We start from the raw sequence: 22,307 nt of genomic DNA on the forward strand, positions 1-22,307 counted from the left end.
AAGTTCCCGCTTTTCCACAATCTACCCATCTATCTATAGAAACATCAGCTGGGTAATGAACTAAACTGTAATTTTACATGTTTCTCATGTACTTTCACTGGGCTGACCCACTTGAAGTCGAAGCTGTCTGTGGCCCGTGATGTAAAATCAGTTTGACGTTACCTGCTTTAACTCCTCGGTTAAATAGAAAACACACAGTCTGTTGAGAACCAAGCAAATATATAATAATTATGATGCTTTATTAAAAATATTCACTTCTAACGCTGGGATGAGACGATTAATACAACCCTGGTGTGTATGAGTGCAATGTGTAGGCAGCTAGCATTTGGCAAACGTAACATGGTGCAGAGACATGAAAGTGACCTGCAGCCTGCTCTCTTTGAACTTTATTCTGTTTGTGCCATTTAGACACATCACGAACATTTCCATGTTCATAACATGCTCCCTTCTGATTGCTTCATAATTACAGAGTTTCAGTGTGTGAGGCATAAAGTGTCATTCTTTTATTAAAACTTGGGTTCAGTTATATTGAAAAATGGTCTTTGGCGAATTTAAGGCATCGTTCGTGCTGATTTCAGGCAGTTCTGTAATGATTACTGCAAAGTCAGATAAACTGCATTAGGACAGAAACACTGAGACATAAAAGCGACACATGTTTAACACATTTCTATCTTGCTTCGCAGCCTTGACCAGGTGACCGTTGGAAGACTTGCAGTTTTGTGTGCACTCAAACACTAAAACAACCACGGTCATTTTATATGATGTTAGTGAACTGTAGCTTCAGTCACCTAAATTAAACCAAAATTACTCAAACGAAATATTTTACAACAACGAAACAGGAAACAAAGTTTCCAGAGTGGAAATACTGGACGCTGTTCAGTGATGTGGGTGAACCACGTGTCGTAATCCTACACGCCTGGGTTCAGTAGTCGGCTGCAGACTTGAGCTTTGTGTTTAGTGTACAGATTCAAGACTGACATCAGGTTTTCTCATTTAAGAAACAATATTTCTCAAAAAGCTTCAGGCTTCAACCTTTTAAGGAAAAGTTCAACTGCTGTCACCATTAGAAAAGGCCCGATTTGCAGACGTATCAAAACATACAAATCAGGTTAAGCATTGGGAATACGTGAGTTCAATTCTTCACAAGTGATTAATGTGTTTGCCTATGCGTGACCGCATTCTTGGCGATCGCGCTGCTAATGCACAGCAAAGAGCTTCACAGCGTGTTAAGGAAGTCTGTAAGAGCTTTGTGCCAAGTGTCTGGGTCGTCCAGGTAACAGGGGTGGCCTGCTCCCTTCATCACCACCACTTTGTGATTGGCCAGATTGCTCAGGTTACGGAGCGACACCTCCCCGAGTTGATGGTCCTGGTCACCGTAAACGATCAGCGATGGGACCTGGACACAAAAATCACAACAATAATGAAAGAAAGAAAAAGAGCCCTTTGCAGAGTGATTTCCACTGTCCTTTTTCTGGCATTTGAAAATCTGTCTCTCTTTTATTTGTTTTTAAATTCAAACCCATAGCTAAAGGGATTTTGCAGATGTCCTAAATTTCACCTCAAGCTGGAAAAAAAAAAAAAAAAAAAAAAAAGGAAAGAAGGAAATCAAAACAAGTCCTGTGAAAAGCTAAGACTAAAAGATTTTAGGTGTAACAGATTTATGTGTCTAGTAGTCAATAAGAATTATAAAAGTGAGAAAAACTACAGTCTTAGTTTTTCCAGCCTGAGAAGAGACGTTCAGATCTCTCATCTTATTAAAAAAAAAAAATACAGCAATATGAACAAACTCTATTACAAGTAAAAGGTTATAAAAAGCATTTATTTTTGTACCAGTTTTTTTTTTAACTGGTACAAAACATCGATCAGATTACTTCATCAGAAAACCTGAAGAACTTGTGAATACAACTTAATCGTTTCCCACATATTCACTGCATCATTGCAGAAATACACATGAATGCAGTTACTCCGGCTTAGTTATTTTAGTTGTAACACACTTTGACACTTAATGACAGCATAAATGTTTGTTTTATGCTTTTTTATCATCAGTAAGTTGCATTTATTACTCTATTGTCCATCTTTTGAGTTACTCTGCTGCTCCGATGTCTCTTTGTTTGCTAAGAGATTGCTGAAAGTGGAGATACAAATACAGAGGCCTGTAACAACCTGTCACAAAAGGGACAGAGGAGCAGGTTCTTTGTATCAAGCGCAGAGACCCTTTGGGTTTTTAATGATTTCAGAATCAGAATCAGAAAGGGTTTTATTGCCAAATGTTGAGCAGGTTTACAACATTAGGAAATTGCTGCGGTACTTAGCGCAAACATACTGTCAGAACCAGATTTGCTCTGCTCCCTGGGTTGACCAGCTTCTTTGTAATTTCTTAAGCAGTTATGATGAGTGTTTTCTAATCTCCATCTTATTTCTAAAATAGCTAAATTTCATTTATCTGATTTTTTTTCTTAAAATCTTTAGGATCTTTCTTGTAAAGTAAAACTTGGTCACTTAACATTCCCCGTTAGCTGTTTAACTGTTATTTATAAAACCAACAGTGTGCCTTTTAAAACACTTAATAAAAGATTAAATATGATATCCAAAAGTATTCTCTGCAAAACATCCTTTAAAACTAAAAACACTCATTATACAGAAAAACTGCTCCTGTTCGTGCCAATCTTCTTGCTGCGTTATAATTGCTGAGACTTTAATGTGTGAGCTGAGTCTTTAGAATATTGTTTGGATTAAAATAAAAAAAGAATGTACAACTTCTGCATTTAAACTGTTTATAAAGGAAAGCAAATTTTGTTAAGGTAAGTGCTTGTTCTAAATAAGTAAATTAGACAAATCGCTTTTCAGGCTAATGTGCCTACAATTGATTTCCCATTAAGACAATTCTGAGCTGGATGAAAGCCAGTGGCATCTGTGCAGGTAAAGTCACTGTCTCTTTTAAAAAGAAGAGTTGGAAAATTGGATGATATTCGCAGCTGCTCAAGTTATCCTTTAAAAAAGGAAATGACAGTGCATATACTATACCAAAAAAGAGAAAAAAAAGAAAACTTTTGCAGGAGAGGAACCTACAAAGGAATATCAAGCAGAGGCATATCCTCACACACAGACTCTACCTTTACGCTCTGGTACTGCTCCGCTGTGAATTTGTCCGTACAGATGGGAGCGACAGGGATGTAGGCTCGCACCAGAGCCTGGTGCTCGAGGAGGAAGGGCAGGGAATACATCCCGCTAAGGGATGGGCTGATCACCACCGCCGGGGTTAGATTCAGGTGCTCACACACCTCTTTGAGGAAACCTGCAGGGGCGGGTGTTCCCACTGCCGCTGGGGCTTTGGCCGATTTAGACTGACCAAGTTCTGTGGAGAGAGGGGAGGCACGAGAAAAGAAGAGGAGGAGAGGAGTAAGGTTTGTTGATGGACACTGACTTATTAACGTAATTACTGTCCCCAAGGCAAACATTTTTCTTTTGGGCCCATGCTGCCTCAGTGATCTATATAAATTGTAGAGTGCCTGCCAGATCATCACTAGAGGCTGTCAAAGCATGAGACAAAAATACCAGATTCTAAAAACAAGCAGAACACGGGCTGTAACAATGACTCATGGAAGCAATTCAGTTCACTTCAAATTTGAGCCCCCATGCACATTTGACTTTCCAAACAAAGCCAAAGTCCTGATGCCAACTGCAAATACATATCCATAAATATAATGCAAAAAGTTAAAGTTTCACCTATGAAAATAGGTAAAACGACAGGACACAGCTAGCTTAAAAAAAGCTCTCATAAAAAGTTTAGAATATAAACAACAATAAGAAAGTTAAGAAACAGAGTTTTTGAGACTTTTTGTTGAAAAACTTACATTTTTAAAATAAAAGTTTTAAGCAATAAATTGCAAACAAAAAATTAAAACAAGTTATAACTCATATATCCCAGCTTATATTTAATTAATATGTTTGTTTTTCATTTTCAGAAGGGTTAGCATAGGGCCACACAATTAGGTATTACTGTCAATAGTCCCAATTTAATATTTGCGAGCATTCAAAACAGCGAAGAGCCAAAAGTTTGACCCTGAGACTTTTAGGAGCTCTTTATGTGCCGGTGGCAGCCTGTTGCCTTGCTGCGTTTCATTGGTCATGCTGACTTTTCAGTTAAAAGCTGAGTGACGGAAGGAGATGGTGTTTGTTCCCTGACAAACGCACCTGGCAGGTCGATGGCGACCGCGCGGCAACCCGCTTTGGCCAGCGTCTCCAGAGTGCCGATGCTGAGCCAGTTTTCTGAAGAGAAGCGTATGCCGTGAAGAAGCAGAACCGACACTTTTGCTCCTCCTGTCACAGGTTCGCTTTGTCTGTAAAACAGTGGCGCGTTGCAGCTCTCCACCTGCACTGTACCCTCCGTCATTTTAACAGCTGCCATCCTGAACAACAACAGAAGAAAGAGAAAGCAGTTGTTTCACATGGGTTTCCACACTGTTATACCTCCCATTTTTCCTTCTCTTTAACAATATTAGTTCCTTCAGGTGGAAAACCCAATCATCTTCTATGCCGCCAGTTTCTGTGAAGCTCTTCTCTTGTCTCTTGACAGAATTAAAGATCACTCCAAGAGAGGACCATATTTCTTTGCAGAGAGAGAAAGTCTTGTGGAGATGCTAAAAAATAAAATCCCCAACCATAATGGGTGTACGCCATAAAAATGCAATTATGTAACTTCATTTGCTTTGTTTTCCTTACAAAGTGCAAGCACAGAAAGATAAACTTCATGTAACTTTATGTAACATTTTTCAGCACAATAATGATCCCAAACACACTGTCAGTCTGGTAAAAGCATATCTGATAACACTATCAGTCATGAATTGGTCAGACTTCAACATTATCGAAGCAGTGTGAGATCATCACGATCGAGAGAGAACAGAACAAAAGCCGACATCCAAAGAAAAGCTTTGAATGTCATTCAAGAAGCCTGGAGAACTATTAATAGACTATTTAAAGAAGTTTGTCCACGATCCCCGTGCTTTCAAAGATCAGCGTGGACTTAATCGGATGTTCCACGGACGCATAATCAGCAGACAGAAGTGTGTGCGCAGCTGCGGGTTAAACAAGTCGGATCAAAGTCCAGATTAGATCATTTTTATTTTACATCGAACTCGCCTATCTAGGTGCTTTATGCTCATCATTCAAAACACACGTGGCGACAGAATAACAACCCCCTCCTTCCCTTTTCTTACCCGACTGTGAATCCCCGATGATTAAAGGTGCAAAACAGAGAAAGTCAGACAGGTTCTTGAGCCAGCTGCAGCTTAGCTTCAGTTTATCTCCCCCGGAAAACAAGAGAAAGAGAAAAACCTTTGGAAATCGTCCTACTGACGTCTAGCGTTTGTGGCGAGAATTGCGTCCATTGTGGCAGAAAAGAAAATCACAAGTTTTCTTTTTTTTTTTCAGGATATTGAGCGTAATCCTGATGCAAATATTTATATATCTGAGGGGCATGAAGAAGGTTCATGAACAAGGACCAATGTGCCACTCCTCATTAATGATTAATACATGTATTGATCGGCTGTGTTTTGGGGATTAGGGCCACTGTTTGAGCAAAGGCGCGACGCTGGCGTGTGGGTGGTCGTGATTTAGACTTTTTGTGTGGATGTTTAACATCGTGCTGAGCTTCTGGGGGTATTTTTCTGCCTGTCAGGTCGAGCTGTTCGTTGTTTGAAGTTGACCACGGCATCAAAATACAGGAGATTTTAGAGCAGAGATCTCGTTTTGACCCCCATAACGTGATTATAATAGTTTTATTTTCCACCGATTCAAACAATGAAACCGTTTCTGCAGTGCATTCTCCTGACTGTCGGAGTGGTCACTGGTAAGTTTGATTAATTTCTTAGTTATTCTGTCTACTTTCATTATTTTTGGTTGTTTAAATCTATTTGGTTAAAGATGATGAGGCCTGACTGCCCAGATAGCAAGGAGACATTGAACAGATGTTGATTTTCCATCGGAACCATCAGAATCGTCAGGATTGAAATGTCAACACAAAACCAATGTTGAAACAACATTGAAATACTGATGAAACCTGACACTGACATTGAAATAACATTGATTCACTGTTGTTCTGTCATCGTTGATTGTTGATCTATTTATAGTTGACAAGGTGACAACAATCACGTTGAAAAACCATCGATTTATGGTTGAGGGGGAAATTAAAGCTGCACTGATGAGCACTTTCAAAACAAATAAACTATTTTAAAAGACAGCTATTTTCATTTTGACAGCACCACTATTAGTATGTGATGGATTTTATCATTTCATTAGTGTATACTGGCAGTATCTGTGTTAACGGGGGCCTGTTTGAGTTACCAGTAGTGTAACTGTTGCTGTTCAAACCTTTTCTGGATATCTGCTGTCTCAAACTAGCAGCAGAGCGTTGGTCCAAAGGTTATATGTGTCCAGGCTCCTGCCCAAATATTCCATGTGGTGCCACTGCTCTCCAGTTAAAACCAGGACTAAACAGATGCAGATACTGCATGGTCCCCACATCAGTCTGTAAGCATTATGTTTGTGGTTTGTTATACATGAACAGGGTACCGCAGTCCTCTGAATGACTTCCAGCGCTCGGAGGGCCGAGAGCTCGTTCCTACCTCCTGGAACTCTGCTCGAGTGCAGATTTTACCAGGCCTGAACCTTGAGGACTGTGCCACACGCTGCTCACAGACACTGGACTGCAGGTAAACAACACACTTAAACTACTTAAAGATTACAGTTTGCAAAAGGACTTTGCTTATAAATTGGCCAAGAACTTAAAACATATTCTCATAATAGATATGGATGTCATTGTCACTTTGGGAATTTGGAATTGGGCGAAAAACTTTTTTTGATATATTTTGAATTCTCTCTAATTCACACAGGGTCAAAAGTATACACCCCCATTAATAGTTAGTCAATAGAAGGTGCTTCTGATTGAAGTGCACCTTGGCAAATTGCACTTCAATTAGGGGCTTTTTTTGTTTTTTTGCCATCAACAAGCTTCTGGGTGCTGGTTTAGCTCAGTGGGTTAGCAGGCGACCATTTCCCGTATGACCGCAGAGAAGTACACCGAGGTTCGAGTCCCACAGCCCTCTCCTTGCTTTCCTGCCTCTATCCAATAAAGGCTAAAAGGCCAAAAAAATCATCTGTAAAAGAAACAGGCTTCTGGCATAATTCTGGATCAATATTTGACCACTGTTCTTGGTATAAATGCTGGAGTTCATTTAGCTGACTTCTTGGTACGGCCAAGGCTTTTGATTTCCTTAGGGATTATTCAAGTTTTCTGATTAAGCATAGTGCACAAATTTTCAGTAGGGTTAACATCAAGGCTTTGGAAAGTCCATTCCTGAAGCTTAACGGAGCCATTGCCAAACAACTGCACATTCTAAGATCATCAGTTTAAACAATTGCACATAAGTACAAGCTTTTCTGATGTGTCACAATTTTACTAAGGTCCAGAACAATACCTAAACTCTTATCCTTAGATGAAAGGAAATTAATTAGGATGTTCAGAAGCAACCCAGGAACCGCCAAGAACACCTGACTCACCGTTCACAGTTATATCGCCAAGGACTGAAACAGTGTCAACCAAGAAAGAAGCCCCCGTTTCAAAATTGACGCTTTCATGCTGACTGAGATGTGCAGCTTTCCATACAGACGAGCCAAATGCCTTCTCGATTAAAGTTTTATGGTTAGGTGATACAGAAATTTAGCTGTTTGGCTAGTATGACAAAGAGGAGAAGGTGGTGCTAGCATCATCCTCTGGTGCTGTTTTACTGCCAGTACAACTGACACATTGCAAAAAGTGGATGGAATAATGAAAAAGGCAGACTACCACCAAATTCTTCAGCTCAAATTAGCAACTAGATGGTTGAAATTACCAGCAGGACAAACTCACATGAAAAGTTTTGGAAGGATAAAGCAGGCTGACATTAAACTTCTGGAATGTTTTTCCACAACAAAGTCCTGACCTCCTGGACTATAAAAATTTGTGGACTATGCTTAAAAGCCGGATCCATGCCAAGAAACCAACCAACCATTCTGAATGAGCTCTACCAGTTCTACCAAGCAGAGTGGTCAAATATTCAGCCAGAATTGTGCGAGAAACTTGTTGATGGAAACCAAAAGCATCTGGTTGAGGTGCAACTTGCTAAGGGACATTCAACCAAATATTAATGGACTCAGGGCTTTGAGAAAATCTAGAGTCAATTAAAACCTGTGCACCCAATTCTTGTTTTTTAAAGCCATTAAAGATGTATGCTGCACAACCTTTCCACCCTGGAATGAATGTCTAGCCTTGTAGATATTTATTAGTAAAAGGCTAGATGATGTGAGGCTTTCCACCACAGAATGAGTCCTTATTCAGTCTGGACTATCAACATTGTCATTGCAGCTTCTTTCCCCATAGTTTTGCCATCTTAAGACTAGAACAGTAGATAATAATGGCGGGCCATTACTATCTACTGATATTAGGTAATCGCCAGCAGCATCGACATTTATAAATGCCAATAAATTTAAAAGAAAGAAGAAGAAATGGGAGAAACACTCTTCAAACACATCATGTTGCTGTTTCATAGTTTCTAAATATGAACTTAACTGTCTGCAACACATGTTTGGAGCACCAGAAACACAACAAACAGTGAATTGTGTCCCTGAAAGAAAAAGAAATCAACCGATATATCAGAATAGTCTAAAATGATTAAATATTGATATTGATATCAATATTAAAATCTGTATCTTTACCAATCGGGGTCTAGTTAAGACAGCATTTATTTAATAATGCTGACACAGATATATCGGCAATCAGCTGACATGTCATCCCTGCCAGTATATCAGTCGGGCTTTCATTATACTGTCTGTTAAATGTTAAACGTAATATTCTTAAAAATAACTTTAAAATGTTCACCGATTAATTTAAAAACACTTTGCAGACATCAGGTTTATCCTCTGAAAGTAAAGAGCTTTGACGTGAAAATATTTCTCAACATTAGAGCTTTCAACTATGAGACTCGTCCAGTTGTCACCTGTAAACATCTGCCCTGGGTGGGTGATGGCACCAATGCAGAAGTGAAGAGAAACGTGAACTGTGATCTTTATGAGAAGAAGGGTAAGACTCACATCGGTGATATCACAGAGATCAGTGCTTCCCATCGATACTGTAACCACTGATTGCTTTTTTTTATGCAGTCTATGTAAGGAAGTGCATTGTGGGTAAAGGGGAAGACTATCGAGGCAAAGTGTCCACCACAAGAAGCGGACTCACCTGCCAACAGTGGTGGTCCAAATTTCCTCACGATCACAGGTGAGTTACATCTTCACTGTACTAGAAAAAAAGACATTGTGAAGATAAAGTGCTGCATTTCACTTTCAGTTCAGAGGTGAACAACAGCACAGCTCTATTTATAATTATTTTCCAATTGTGGGAGAGAGATGAAGAGGTGGGAAATTCAAGAAACTTTCCTGAATAACCGTGTCTTTCATTTCCCTTAAAGCCAGACTGAAGGCAGAAAGCCAGAGTGCATTACTGCTTGTACCCCTTTCACTGTTGTGGTATCTCTAAATTTCACTGTTTTTAAGCCTTATTTCCACCAGTGTGGGTGCCTGTTTTCTTCAGAAAAACTGATAAGCAAAATATCATAAGCAGTCTTCAGAGCAAAGTAAGGAACCAGATCTTTTCTCTGTACCTGACAGCGATTAAATCGTGATGAATATCTGAGTAATAGCCATCAGGTGGCCAGCAGTTCTCTAACTACACCACCGTGAAGGAGGTGTACAGGTGTGCCTGATAAAACTGCAAATGATAGCAGATTTACATGTGATAACCAAAACAAATTTATGTCAGATATGTGTGCTCTTCAGCTTGTAAAAATCCATTAATACATCTGTAAGTGTTTAAGATTGAACCCAGTCACTTTCTGTCATAGTTGTCTGAATCCATCCCTCAGGCTTAAGAACAGCTGCAGCGTCTATATTATTCATCCACACTAGAAGTTGACACTCCCAGATTTCGGAGTTGTCACTTCAACTGCATTGTTTGTTTTATTTTAAACGACCAGTTGTACCAAAGTGTTTGACTAACTGAAAATTTTTTTTTTTTCTCAGGTGGACTCCTACAGCTACCAATGGTCTGGAGCTGAACTACTGCAGGAATCCGGATGGGGATCGGATCGGTCCGTGGTGCTACACCACCGACCCGGAGCGACGCTATGAAAGCTGCAACATTCCCCAATGCAAAGATGGTACATCCCATAAATTACCACACATCATCCTGCTTATCTAAACTGCAAATGTGAGATTTGTAAAGCCTTACGTAAGCTTTATTTCCTCCAAATGTCTCGTAATTAGCACTTTAATTTGGTGGAACTGGAAAACTTGTTACTCGTTTTTTGGCTTACCTGCTGATAGCAGTGCACTTACAATAGTTACTGTTTCAAGTTGCCTCATGAATAGCTTCAAGTTTCATTCTTTAAATGTGCTTTAAGAAAATTATTCAGCAATTATAGAAGCTGTTAAAAAGTGCTGTTAAAAAAATGTGTGTTTCTCTTTACTTCAAGCAGCTTTCACTTTGTGAGTCATTCTGCTTGCAGAGGTGTGCATCACATGTAATGGAGAGGACTACAGGGGCCAGGTTGACCACACTGTGAATGGCAGAGAGTGTCAGAGATGGGACCAGCAGTACCCTCACCAACACATCTACCAACCTGAAAAGTATGCAATCATTACTACTGTTTTGTTTGCACCTGAGTTAGCATTGTACAACATATTTTGCTGTTGCACCTGAACTATTTAAGTCATTTCTTTTTTCCATTTCCAGGTGATTAAAAACCTGCCTATGTGTATTTTTCAGGTACCCTGATAAGAGTTTAGATGACAACTACTGCCGTAACCCTGATGCCTCTCCGGTGCCTTGGTGTTACACCACTGACCCTGAGGTGGAAAGGGAAAACTGTGACATCAGCCGATGTAGTAAGAGCTTGCATTTATTGGACCTTTACTGGACCAACTCCTATAGTAGAGTCTTTACTTTTACTTTTTCAGAGAGAGGAAAAAGGAAAGGCAAAAAATCTCCATCCTTTCTTTCTTCTCCAAAATTCAGTATCTTTTGGAAATGTTTATAGGCAAAATTGCTGGCTTATATAGCGAGTAAGATAATTACTAGATGTTACTGTAATGTTTTCTCTCACTGTATAAATTTACTGGATTAAACTTGTGGCTTATTTGTTTGTTCTGTTCTTGTCAGTGGGTCCCTCAGGCAAGAAAGAGGAAGCCAAATTGATTCCTGTAGTACTCTGAGACGGTGGGATTAGAGAGTCTCATTAAGTTGCTGTAATTAAATCTAGAAAAATCACCTTTTCTGTGTTTGTACAAATTGCGTTCAGAAATGTGAGACATTTCAGGGCAGACGATGATTCTCTTTAAACGAATCAATTTAAAAAAGTGTTTTTTCATTGATTTAAGGCTGTATAACAGGCTGTGTTTGCCAGATATAGTGGCTTCAGTTGTAGTAGTAATAGTAGTTTTATTACACCCCCCCCCCCCCCCCCCCCAGCCTTTTTTTTCTATGCCTTTTTGTACTGCTTTTAATTCCAGTGTATTTTTGTAGGTCTTTGTAACTCTTGCCTATGAAAGGCACTTTAAAATGTTGCTTACTTTTAACAATAGCTAAGAGTTTTATTGGGTTTTTTTGTTTGTTTGTTTTTTAAATTACATTCATGACATACAGGCCCATACTTTAAAAAATAATTGTAATTCTAAAGCAGGTAGATGATGGCCACGTGTGTTTTTTTTTATACACTCAAGGACTAAGAGAGAACGTGAACAACCAGCAAAACAAATCAAATAAACAGGGCATTAGTGTTCTCCCAAAAATTTCAACAGAAGTTGTGTAACCTGGGGATTTCCAATGAGAATCATTGACACAAGAGAAGATCACGATAAAACAGTGCCATCCTGTGGTGTGATTAGTATTATGTAACATGTTATTATCCTTCACACGTGGAAACCACGGCTTTTTCCTGAGCTTCTTGTGTTTTCACCGTCACTTTCACATCTTAATTTTCTCATGATTTTTATCCTGTTTCGTTAGGTAATTATTCTCCTCTTTTATATCTGTGTTTATTTGATCCTCCGCGTAGTTTCTCTCTGCCGCTGTAAATCAGCATCATTTGGTCCTTAAAGGTGATTCATTAAAAAATGAGGTCACGTTGTTCTTTTATCTCATGAGACTATTCCAACAAACTTTCGTTTTCTCCTGCATTTTGTTGATGTTTATGTCATCTTTAACCTGTTCCTTCTCTCCAGCTGAAGTTCACGTAGAGAAGCGCCAGCGCTCCAGCTTCACCACCAAGTGTTTCCGTGGGCGCGGGGAGGATTACCGCGGGAGAGTCAACGAGACCACGTCAGGCATCCCCTGCCAGCGGTGGGATGCCCAGCAACCCCATGAGCACCCCTTCTACCCAAACATATATGAGTGCAAGTAAGCGTTGATCGCTGTTAAGGTTAACCTTTTCATTTAGTCTTTTTTTTTTTTTGTCACAACTTGTTAGTTTGATAGTGCTCTCGCTGCATTGCACATGAATATTAATGTCAAAACGTCATTGCAGTGAGATTTCTTGCATCTTATTTCTCTGCTGACAGTTGGCAGTAGATGATGGATAGTCAGTAATTCTCCATTAAAAGCAGATCGCTCTCAGAGTGGCAGCATGCATGTGAAATGAATATTAAACTTCTTTGTGATGCTGTGATCGCTCATCATGCCAGAAGTGATTAGCAGCATTTCATTCACTCAAGGGTGGGGGGACAAGAACTTAGTTATTTCAGCGTGATCTCTGTGTCTCTACACTAACCCGGCACAGTGTCAGTGACCAATAATTTAATGCATCAATGATGAGCTGAATCTTACATTTCATCCAGGGGTTTGGAGGAGAACTACTGTCGTAACCCAGATGGGTCGGAGGCTCCCTGGTGCTTCACATCTGTCCCAGCGATGAGGACTGCTCTCTGCTTGCAAATTAAACGCTGTGCAGACGACATAGAAGCTGAGGGTATTAGCCTTCTTCTCCATTTTAATATGAATCCAGCGAACAGGCTCCTGTTGGCATTAATGAATAAAGATGACCTTACGATGCATCGACTGTATGAATATTCATATGAGGACGTGCAGGGCTGTAATATCAATGTGATGAAGACCCCTCCAGCGAGAGCCCCAAATCCCTGGAATATCTGACGAGTCGCCAGAAATTGTTTCTTTTTTTCTTTTTCTCTGTTTGAACATTTAACTATAGATGAGGACAGAATTATTAGCCCTCCTATGCAAATATACTTAAAAAAAAAAAACAGCAAAGAGACAATTTTGGATGCTTACATTATTTTACTCTGAAACAAAACAACGAAATTATTTCTCAAAAAGCCAAAACTACTAGGGGCAGGATTATTATTCACTTTGGTCTTCAGTTCTCTCTCCACAGACCTTCAGTGGGATTAAAGTCAGGACTTTGTGCAGGCCACTCAGTGAAGTTCACTTTGGTCTTCTCGAAAAACGACGTTTGTTTTAAGTTGTTGTCATCTTGGAAGACAAAGCGAAGTCTTCACCAGAAGTGACATTATTACTTGATCTGCCACACGGGGTCCATTCCTGTGCAGGCTTCTAGTAATTGTCTTCTTTTAAACAACAATTCCTAACTTGGCTAAGTCATTTACTAGTGTCTTGGTAGTTGTTCTTACAGTGGGGCAGAAAAGTATTTAGTCAGCCACCGATTGTGCAAGTTCCCCCACTTAAAATGATGACAGAAGTCAGTAATTTGCACCAGAGGTACACTTCAACTGTGAGAGACAGAATGTGAAAAAAAAAATCCATGAATTCACATGGTAGGATTTGTAAAGAATTTATTCGTAAATCAGGGTGGAAAATAAGTATTTGGTCACCTCAAACAAGGAAAAGCTCTGGCTCTCACAGACCTGTAACGTCTTCTGTAAGACGCTTTTCTGTCCCCCACTCGTTACCTGTATGAATGGCACCTGTTTGAACTCATCATCTGTATAAAAGACACCTGTCCACAGCCTCAAACAGTCAGACTCCAAACTCCGCCATGGCCAAGACCAAAGAGCTTTCGAAGGACACCAGGAAAAGTATTGTAGACCTGCACCAGACTGGGAAGAGTGAATCTACAATAGGCAAGCAGCTTGGTGTGAAAAAATCAACTGTGGGAGCAATCATCAGAAAATGGAAGACATACAAGACCACTGATAATCTCCCTCGATCTGGGGCTCCACGCAAGATCTCATCCCGTGGGGTCAAAATGATCATGAGAACGGTGAGCAAAGATCCCAGAACCACACGGGGGGACCTGGTGAATGACCTGCAGAGAGCTGGGACCAAAGTAACAAAGGTCACCATCAGTAACACACTACAACGGCAGGGAATCAAATCCCGCAGTGCCAGACGTGTTCCACTGCTGAAGCCAGTGCATGTCCAGGCCCGTCTGAAGTTTGCCAGAGAGCACATGGATGATACAGCAGAGGATTGGGAGAATGTCATGTGGTCAGATGAAACCAAAGTAGAACTTTTTGGTATAAACTCAACTCGTCGTGTTTGGAGGAAGAAGAATACAGAGTTGCATCCCAAGAACACCATACCTACTGTGAAGCATGGGGGTGGAAACATCATGCTATGGGGCTGTTTTTCTGCCAAGGGGACAGGACGACTGATCCGTGTTAAGGACAGAATGAATGGGGCCATGTATCGTGAGATTTTGAGCCAAAACTTCCTTCCATCAGTGAGAACTTTGAAGATGAAACGAGGCTGGGTCTTCCAACATGACAATGATCCAAAACACACCGCCCGGGCAACAAAGGAGTGGCTCCGTAAGAAGCATTTGAAAGTCCTGGAGTGGCCTAGCCAGTCTCCAGACCTCAACCCCATAGAAAATCTGTGGCGGGAGTTGAAAGTCCGTGTTGCTCGGCGACAGCCCCAAAACATCACTGCTCTCGAGAAGATCTGCATGGAGGAATGGGCCAAAATACCAGCTACTGTGTGTGCAAACCTGGTAAAGACCTATAGTAAACGTTTGACCTCTGTTATTGCCAACAAAGGTTATGTTACAAAGTATTGAGTTGTATTTTTGTTATTGACCAAATACTTATTTTCCACCCTGATTTACGAATAAATTCTTTACAAATCCTACCATGTGGATTCATGGATTTTTTTTTCACATTCTGTCTCTCACAGTTGAAGTGTACCTCTGGTGCAAATTACTGACCTCTGTCATCATTTTAGGTGGGGGAACTTGCACAATCGGTGGCTGACTAAATACTTTTTTGCCCCACTGTAAATCTTTAGAGACATCTCTCACGAGTCTTTAAAATCTTTTCTCCCTCTGCCAGGCTTGTTCTGTGCGGCTCTTTGAATTTCCTGATGATACTTCTCACTCTAATTCTCGACACTTAGAAAGATTGTGAATCCATTTTGTTTTAACTTTGATTTTGGCACAATGCTTTCTCAAGTGGCAGCTCACTTATGGGTAAATTGGAAGAGGTTTACCTCAGGTTTAACTTTATAAAGCTCAAAGCTTGTAATATAAAAGTTAAATCACACCATTGCACAGCAGCGGTTTGTGCTATGGCTCAACAAAAAGGTCAGTTTTCAGGAGCTCATAATATGTCATTCATTTTTTTCCCTTTAATAATTTGATTACCGTGTGCTAAAAGAAATGATTTATGCATTGTAAATAAAACTACCATGTTGAAAAATTCTTTCTCTGTTAAACAATTAAATAATTTCTCTGCATACCATTATTATAAGGCAGAAATAAGAAACTTTGTAATGCCCAGACTTCACCTCAAATGTAGCTTTGATTCTAAATGAAGACAAAGTGCAGTGTTGTTCTGTCCCATTATGCTCATTTGACAGTCTGCCATACTTAGTAATGGCCGTTGCAATGATGATGAAGTCTTTCGTCTTCTTTCCAGACTGTTACCATGAAAACGGAAGAAACTACAGAGGCACTGTGCGTAAAACTCGTAAGGGCATAACCTGCCAGAAATGGAACGTTAACACGCCTCACAGGACAAAGTAAGATAAACATTTAAGCTATTAAACAGCAGAGGATTTATTTTATGCACATGTATGACTATGACCACTAATTGGCTTTATATTGAAAGTGTATCTGCACTTCATACTAACATCGAGTGGATTTTGTTTTCTGTTCGAACCGATGAATACATTAGAAAATGTACTATTAAAAAATAGGCTCTATACTTTATACTTTATTAAGGTGGTCTGTAACATAATAGCTGGTAACAGTGTCTTGAGCAAGAAAAAAAGAATAATATTGTTACAAACAGAAGGACTGTCGTGTTTTCAGCATTTTTAGCATGCCTATATATTTTAAGAGATCTGTGTGATCTTCCAGGATAAACCCAAGAACGCATCCAGATGCCAATCTGACAGAAAACTATTGTCGCAACCCAGATGGTGACCATCACGGACCCTGGTGCTACACCACAGACCACAAAACAGAGTTTGACTACTGTGCCATCAAACAGTGCGGTACAGATCTTTTCTACCTGTCTCTTGTAGCACTTTATTGGGCTGTGTGGTGATGGTTCATCCAGAGTTTGAGTTTAACATTCAGTCTGTTGGTGTTTTTACACAGCTGGGGAGAAAGTGTCTATCACTGAACCAGTAGGTTAGTTGAGCAGGCTTTCTAATATATTTCAAACATCTGCAAAATATGTTTTACAGTATTGAGTCGCCTTTTTGTGATCACAGAAAACGTGGAGTTTAGTGAGTGTGGAAAGAGAGAAGACCGGGCCCATTCGAGTCCCATAATGCGTATAGTGAATGGGATTCCTGGGAACTCACCTTGGACGGTGAGCCTGAGAGACAGGTGAGTCTGACAGCTGATGGTGTTTAACAGTTATAGTAAAAGGCTTTCTGCTATGTTGGATGTAACCTCTGACCTGTGTGTGTGCAGAAAAGGAAACCACTTCTGTGGAGGATCCCTGGTTAATGCTAGATGGGTGATCAGCACCAAACAGTGTTTCTCCTCCTGGTAAGTCTGGTTCTTTTAAAAGTGCTCTCTGATTTCACACATCTAAAGTTTTTGGCATTTTTGCAAATGTTTATTCTTAATAAGCGTTAGATGAGAAAACTGATTCCAGTTGTATGTCCAGTCACAAATAAAAACAACTCTACGTTAGCATTTCAGCGTGCAGCTTGTCTGTACTGGTTTAAACCAGATGCAGAGGTTTTCTTACTTGTGTAAAATACCACAGAGAGAACAACAATGGCAAAAGACCAGAGATTATTTTGGTGTTTGTGTGTTTAAAGTAGCACGAGAGCATGAAGAAGACTGGGATCATTGCAAAACATTCATGCAAAGATATTAGAGCAGTAAAGAGAGGCAGCGTTCACCTGTTCAACTGCTCTTGACACAAATATTCAATCAGCCAATTGCATGGCAGTAATTTAATACATTTACACATGGACAAGGTCCAGATGACGTCGTTGATAGAAAGACAACGGTAACTCAAATAATCACTTGTTACAACAACCAAGGTATGCAGCAGACACACAGCAGCCTGTCGACAGCAGACCACACCGGGTGCCACTCCTGTGAGCTAAGAACAGGAAACTGAGGCTACAATTGATACGGGCTCCCCCTAACCGGACAACAGAAGATTGGAAAAATGTTGCCTGGTCTGCTGAGTCTCAATTTCTGCAGTGACACTCAGATAGTAGGGTCAGAATTTGGAGTAAACAACATGAAAGCTTGAATCCATCCTGCTTTGTATCAACGGTTCAGGCTGGTAGTGGTATGTAATGGCACACTCTGGGCCTCTTAATACCAACTGAACATTATTTACGCACCACAGCTTACCCGAATGTTGTTGCTGACGATGTCCATCTTCTGATCAAACTGGTTTCTTGAACATGACTGTGAGTTCAGACTACTCGAATGCCCTCCACAGTCGCCAGAACTTAATCCAATAGAATCTGAATGTGGTGAAGGCAGAACGGGTCCTAACACAGTTTTAGGAACCTAATTACTACCTAATAAAGTGGTTGGTGAGTGCATGTAAAAGTGTGAAATTTAAATTAAATCTCTAATAGGTCTGACTTACTGTTAGACTTTGGATATTTCTAAGACATGTCTAAATTTCTCAGTTTCTCAGTTTACAAAGCTTCAGATTTACCATCCAGATATGATAGAGAGAAAAAGCCGTTCATTTAAATCTCATCAGGAAAGTAAATAAGTAAATAATTTCCAAACTTTCAAAACTCAAAAATGCTTTAATATATATTGATAGTGCTTAATCATCTGAATGTGTGCATAGCTACGTTGACCTGCCTGGATATTCAGCCAAGATGGGAACTCTGTTTCGTGATCCTCAAGAAGGAGAACCCGGTGTGCAAACCATCCCTCTCACTAAGATTGTTTGCGGACCTTCTGAGTCTCAACTGGTCATGCTACAACTGGAATAGTGTGTACTGTCAAGTCCCACCAGCACACACACACATGCACGCATATATACACAGACATATACCTAAAAGTCCTCCTGACTCTTTTTCCTCCTCCCTTTCTGTAGCCCGGCCGAGTTTAATGCGCGTGTCTCTCAGATTTGCCTCCCTCCTGAGCGCTACATTGTAAGCGAGGGGACGAGGTGTGAAATTGCAGGATGGGGCGAGACAAGAGGCAAGTATAATCCTTCGGAAGTGCCGACTTCATGCAGTACCCTTCTACTTCGAATAATTAATAAAAGGTGTCTTCCTTAGAACGAGCATCTTGTTTCTGCCCTTGAAGTAATGTTTCTTCTAAATGAGGGCTATCCAGGCTACTGAGCAACAGATGGCACTGCTATTTTCAAAATCTTTCAACAGCTGTCCAACTTCCTTTTCGTTTCACTGTGCCTCTAAATACATTAGCTGCTAACTAATTCCTTCTTCTTAATCTTTTTCAAGGGACTGGTAATGAGGCTGTCCTCAATGTGGCCCACATGTCTGTTATTAGTAACAAGGAGTGCAACAAATACTTCAGAGGTCGTGTTCGTGAAAATGAGATGTGCACAAACGCCTTCCAAGCTGGAGTAGGCGCGTGCGAGGTACGTATCTGCGTAAAAGTGGTGGACCATTTCAAAACTTTGCCGCTGTGATGTTACAGGAGAAATGCAAGGTCCCCTGCTTGAAGTGGTTTCTTAACCAAGTCATAACAGAAACATAGCACTGACCATCTTTGGTATTAATAGCTGTAAAAATTAATAGAATAGTTTGATGTTTAAAAATGGGAAAGTACGTGCTTAAACTGTAAGTTTAAGAGACACTGTTTAAATGTTCTCTTAAGCTGTGAGTTTATAAGGTCCTGGTAGGTGGATTTCATTACGTTTGGGCAGAGCCGATCCAGCTGGTTCCACCAGCTGTTTCCGCCGCTGTTTGTGTTAAGCTAAACTAACCAACTGCTTGTCTAGCTTTGTGTTAAAAGTGCAGATACTTGAAACCCCCTGCAAGAAAGTGAACACAAGTATCTTCCCAAAGTGTCAAACTATGTTCCTTAAGTGCCACAAAATAACGGCGTAACGTGTTAGGACTTAACGCTTCAAATACTGATGGTTGGGAAAACTGTTTGATAATGAAAGTTACTTTAAGCAAAGCGCATACAGTTATTTATATGTTCCTATAAATCAAACACAGTCACCAGTTGGATAATGGAAGTGAACTGGACAAGATGTGACTGCAAGATGTTTCTAACTTCAGCAGTGACAGTCAGTCATAACAGAGACAAATAATGACCCCGGAGTGTTGTTCCTGTGTGTCTGCAGCGAGACTATGGCGGACCTCTGGCGTGTCAGAACACGGACTGTTGGGTACTCGAGGGGGTGATCATCCCCATGAGGCGCTGTGGACACCCGGGGCAGCCCAACATCTTTATCCGCGTGTCTATGTACGTGGACTGGATAAAGAAAGTCATGGAGATGGCTTAGAAAGAGAGAGCGCCGTTAAACACAGAACTGATTATTCTGAGTGTTATCAAAACTTGCGAGACCTTTTCATGCGCTGAACATGTACACGTTTCCTCTTCTCAGATGCCTCTTTGTCTATAAAATCTATCCCTAACACAAATCCAGATTTATAATTAGAATGTGTTATATGACTTGTATTACTATTACATTACTATATTATGAAAAAAATGTTTTGTAGTAATGCATCTTTCGGGATTTCTTCTGTTATGTCTGCATTACATCTGCATGATTTAATGAATCCTTTCAGTCACAATAACTAACATTAGGTGGATCAGAATCCATTTTTTTTCGTTTTTTTTTTTTTTTGTCGCTGCTGGCAGCCAGAAACCAACAGATATGCCAAAATGATAAGAACTCAATAATCACGCACGCTGACATGCAAAATAAAAAGCCATGCGGAAAAGGTTCATCATAAAAATGTGAGCTGCTTTTCAGTTTTACTTCGATGAGATTTTTCATTTTTATTACCACTACTTTTCCAGTCTTTATTCGCCTTTACCCTGATAAATGTTTATCTGCTCACAACTACTTTTTCTTTCTTTTTTTTAAAACCTTTTTTTGTAATGTTTATGCATCGCAAACAGGCATTAAAGGGCTTCTAATTTTGCCCGTTTTTGCACCAACTTCTAAAAAGATTTAAATGAATCAAATCAAATATAGCCCCCGAAGAGTCAGAGGAAAATATCGTCCCTAATTAACTTCCAGTTAGAGCAGGGGTGCAGAGGTTTACGGCACAGTTTCGGAGTTCCTAACATCCCCTGGAAATGCACCCTTTATTGCAAAACTGTACGCCTCCCCTGCTCTCCCTGGCAATGAATGGAACTCCGAAATACCTTCTTTGCCCCCAGCCTCTAAAGAAATCCCTCCTCTGCCTGTCTTTTGATGCCTGCCCCCACCTCTAAAGACATGCCTTTGTGCCTTATGCAGAACTGTATGCGCTGCACATTCTTTCTAGTTCTATAGGAGGATTTTTGTAACGCGGTCCTGATGAGCCCACGGAATTCAGCTTAAATAAACCTCAAGATCAGAGTCCAACCGAATCTCAGACACACCACACGCCGCGGAAGGCCAGTGAACTCTCTCATACATTGACACACACACACACGCATAATTTCTCTCTCGCGACCCCCCCCCCCCTCCTCCCCACCACTACCACCTCCTCCCCCTACCTCTACCTTCTCCCCCATTCTATCTTTCTGTGTCTTTCTCAGTAAAACTTAAACTTTTTTTTTAATCTCAGATAATCCCAAGATTTATGTTTATATTTGTTTGCAGAAATAGAACCCGATGAGAGAAAAGCTTAGACCGCGTTCCTGTCTAACTGATGATGGCCAGTTATGCTCCTGTTCTATAGAGTGTTTGGAAACAGCAGACTGGCGGTTGTGATTTCAGAGTCATCCTGTTCACTTTCATTTAGTAATATTTATAGTAGATGACTAATGAAAATTTGTATATGACTACCAGTTCTAAGTAACTGTTGACAAAAGCTGCTGGGAAACCCGACTGAAATCTGTAATAAATGCTGCCATAAAAAAACATGCAGATGTTTTCTTCTTTATTTTGCTTTTGTGCATTTTATGGTAATAACCTGAGACATATAGGCTACGTTTGGTTGAATTATTATTATTTATTTTTATCTGGTTTTGCAAGATGTTCAGTTTAAGAATGTATTAATTACATGATGAAAGTGACACTGCAAATCACCCAAACTAATCTCCGTGCTTCATCTTTTTTAACTTAAAGCTTTATATTTTGGTCGTACGCCAACGTGTTCACCTGACATGACTCCGTGAGCGGTCCAGTGGCAGCAGCAGCTGCCCCTGGAATGTGTATTCTCTGCGGTGGTTCAAACATTTCCATCCAATTTTTATCAGTTTGTGTAAATGCAAAAAGTTACATCTTGAAAATATATTATTTTTAGGGGTTTTTTTCCAGCTGCACACAGGCAGCATGTAAAGCAGAAATCCACACAGAAAGGGACCTTTTAATCTAAAAATGCTCCATGTTGACTTATTATTATTTCATTATTATTATTTGAAAATAAACAGTTGTATAATTTTTTTAATAACTGGGCTACACTTGTTAAAAGTACTTGAATACAAAATCCAAAGATTGCATCTAATCGCAACTTTTTGCGTGCTCTATAAGTTTTTCTGCTGATGACTTCAAATGCTCTTTGCACAGTTTTTGAAATGAGCTGAGCCGGGGTTACATTTTCCCCTAAAGAAAATGTATATGATAGTGCTGCTGAGCAAACTTTGTTCTTCTGAAACTCCATTTGA

At 40.1% G+C, this 22,307-nt stretch overlaps 2 protein-coding genes across 3 annotated transcripts; one reads left to right on the plus strand and one right to left on the minus strand.

Annotated features, from left to right (window-relative positions):
• The first annotated feature begins 77 nt into the window (after nucleotides 1-77).
• On the plus strand, nucleotides 78-21,575 carry mst1 (macrophage stimulating 1). 2 transcript variants are annotated; one of them, XM_085274429.1, is made up of 18 exons: nucleotides 78-132; nucleotides 6,566-6,710; nucleotides 9,000-9,115; nucleotides 9,196-9,310; nucleotides 10,111-10,247; nucleotides 10,596-10,716; nucleotides 10,856-10,974; nucleotides 12,310-12,484; nucleotides 12,922-13,052; nucleotides 15,976-16,078; nucleotides 16,419-16,555; nucleotides 16,662-16,694; nucleotides 16,778-16,895; nucleotides 16,983-17,060; nucleotides 18,346-18,492; nucleotides 18,598-18,704; nucleotides 18,971-19,110; nucleotides 19,825-21,575. In XM_085274429.1, the coding sequence occupies exons 1-18, from the start codon at nucleotides 78-80 to the stop codon at nucleotides 19,984-19,986; spliced, it is 2,139 nt and encodes a 712-aa protein (XP_085130555.1). In that variant the 3' UTR covers nucleotides 19,987-21,575. The 2 variants fall into 2 exon arrangements, with proteins under 2 accessions (XP_085130555.1, XP_085130554.1); XM_085274428.1 differs by lacking the exon at nucleotides 78-132 and adding an exon at nucleotides 5,581-5,848.
• abhd14b (abhydrolase domain containing 14B) lies at nucleotides 374-5,367 on the minus strand. The gene is made up of 4 exons (XM_085274430.1): nucleotides 5,217-5,367; nucleotides 4,195-4,409; nucleotides 3,114-3,355; nucleotides 374-1,396 (listed from the first exon to the last, which is right to left on the minus strand). The coding sequence occupies exons 2-4, from the start codon at nucleotides 4,406-4,408 to the stop codon at nucleotides 1,217-1,219; spliced, it is 636 nt and encodes a 211-aa protein (XP_085130556.1). The 5' UTR covers nucleotide 4,409; nucleotides 5,217-5,367; the 3' UTR covers nucleotides 374-1,216.
• Nucleotides 21,576-22,307: the final 732 nt, after the last annotated feature.

This window comes from Mchenga conophoros, linkage group LG5, assembly GCF_057382185.1.
Source record: "Mchenga conophoros isolate Kocher_MC1m ecotype Shallow Benthic linkage group LG5, M_conophoros_male_GT1.1, whole genome shotgun sequence".
Lineage (NCBI taxonomy): Eukaryota > Metazoa > Chordata > Actinopteri > Cichliformes > Cichlidae > Mchenga > Mchenga conophoros.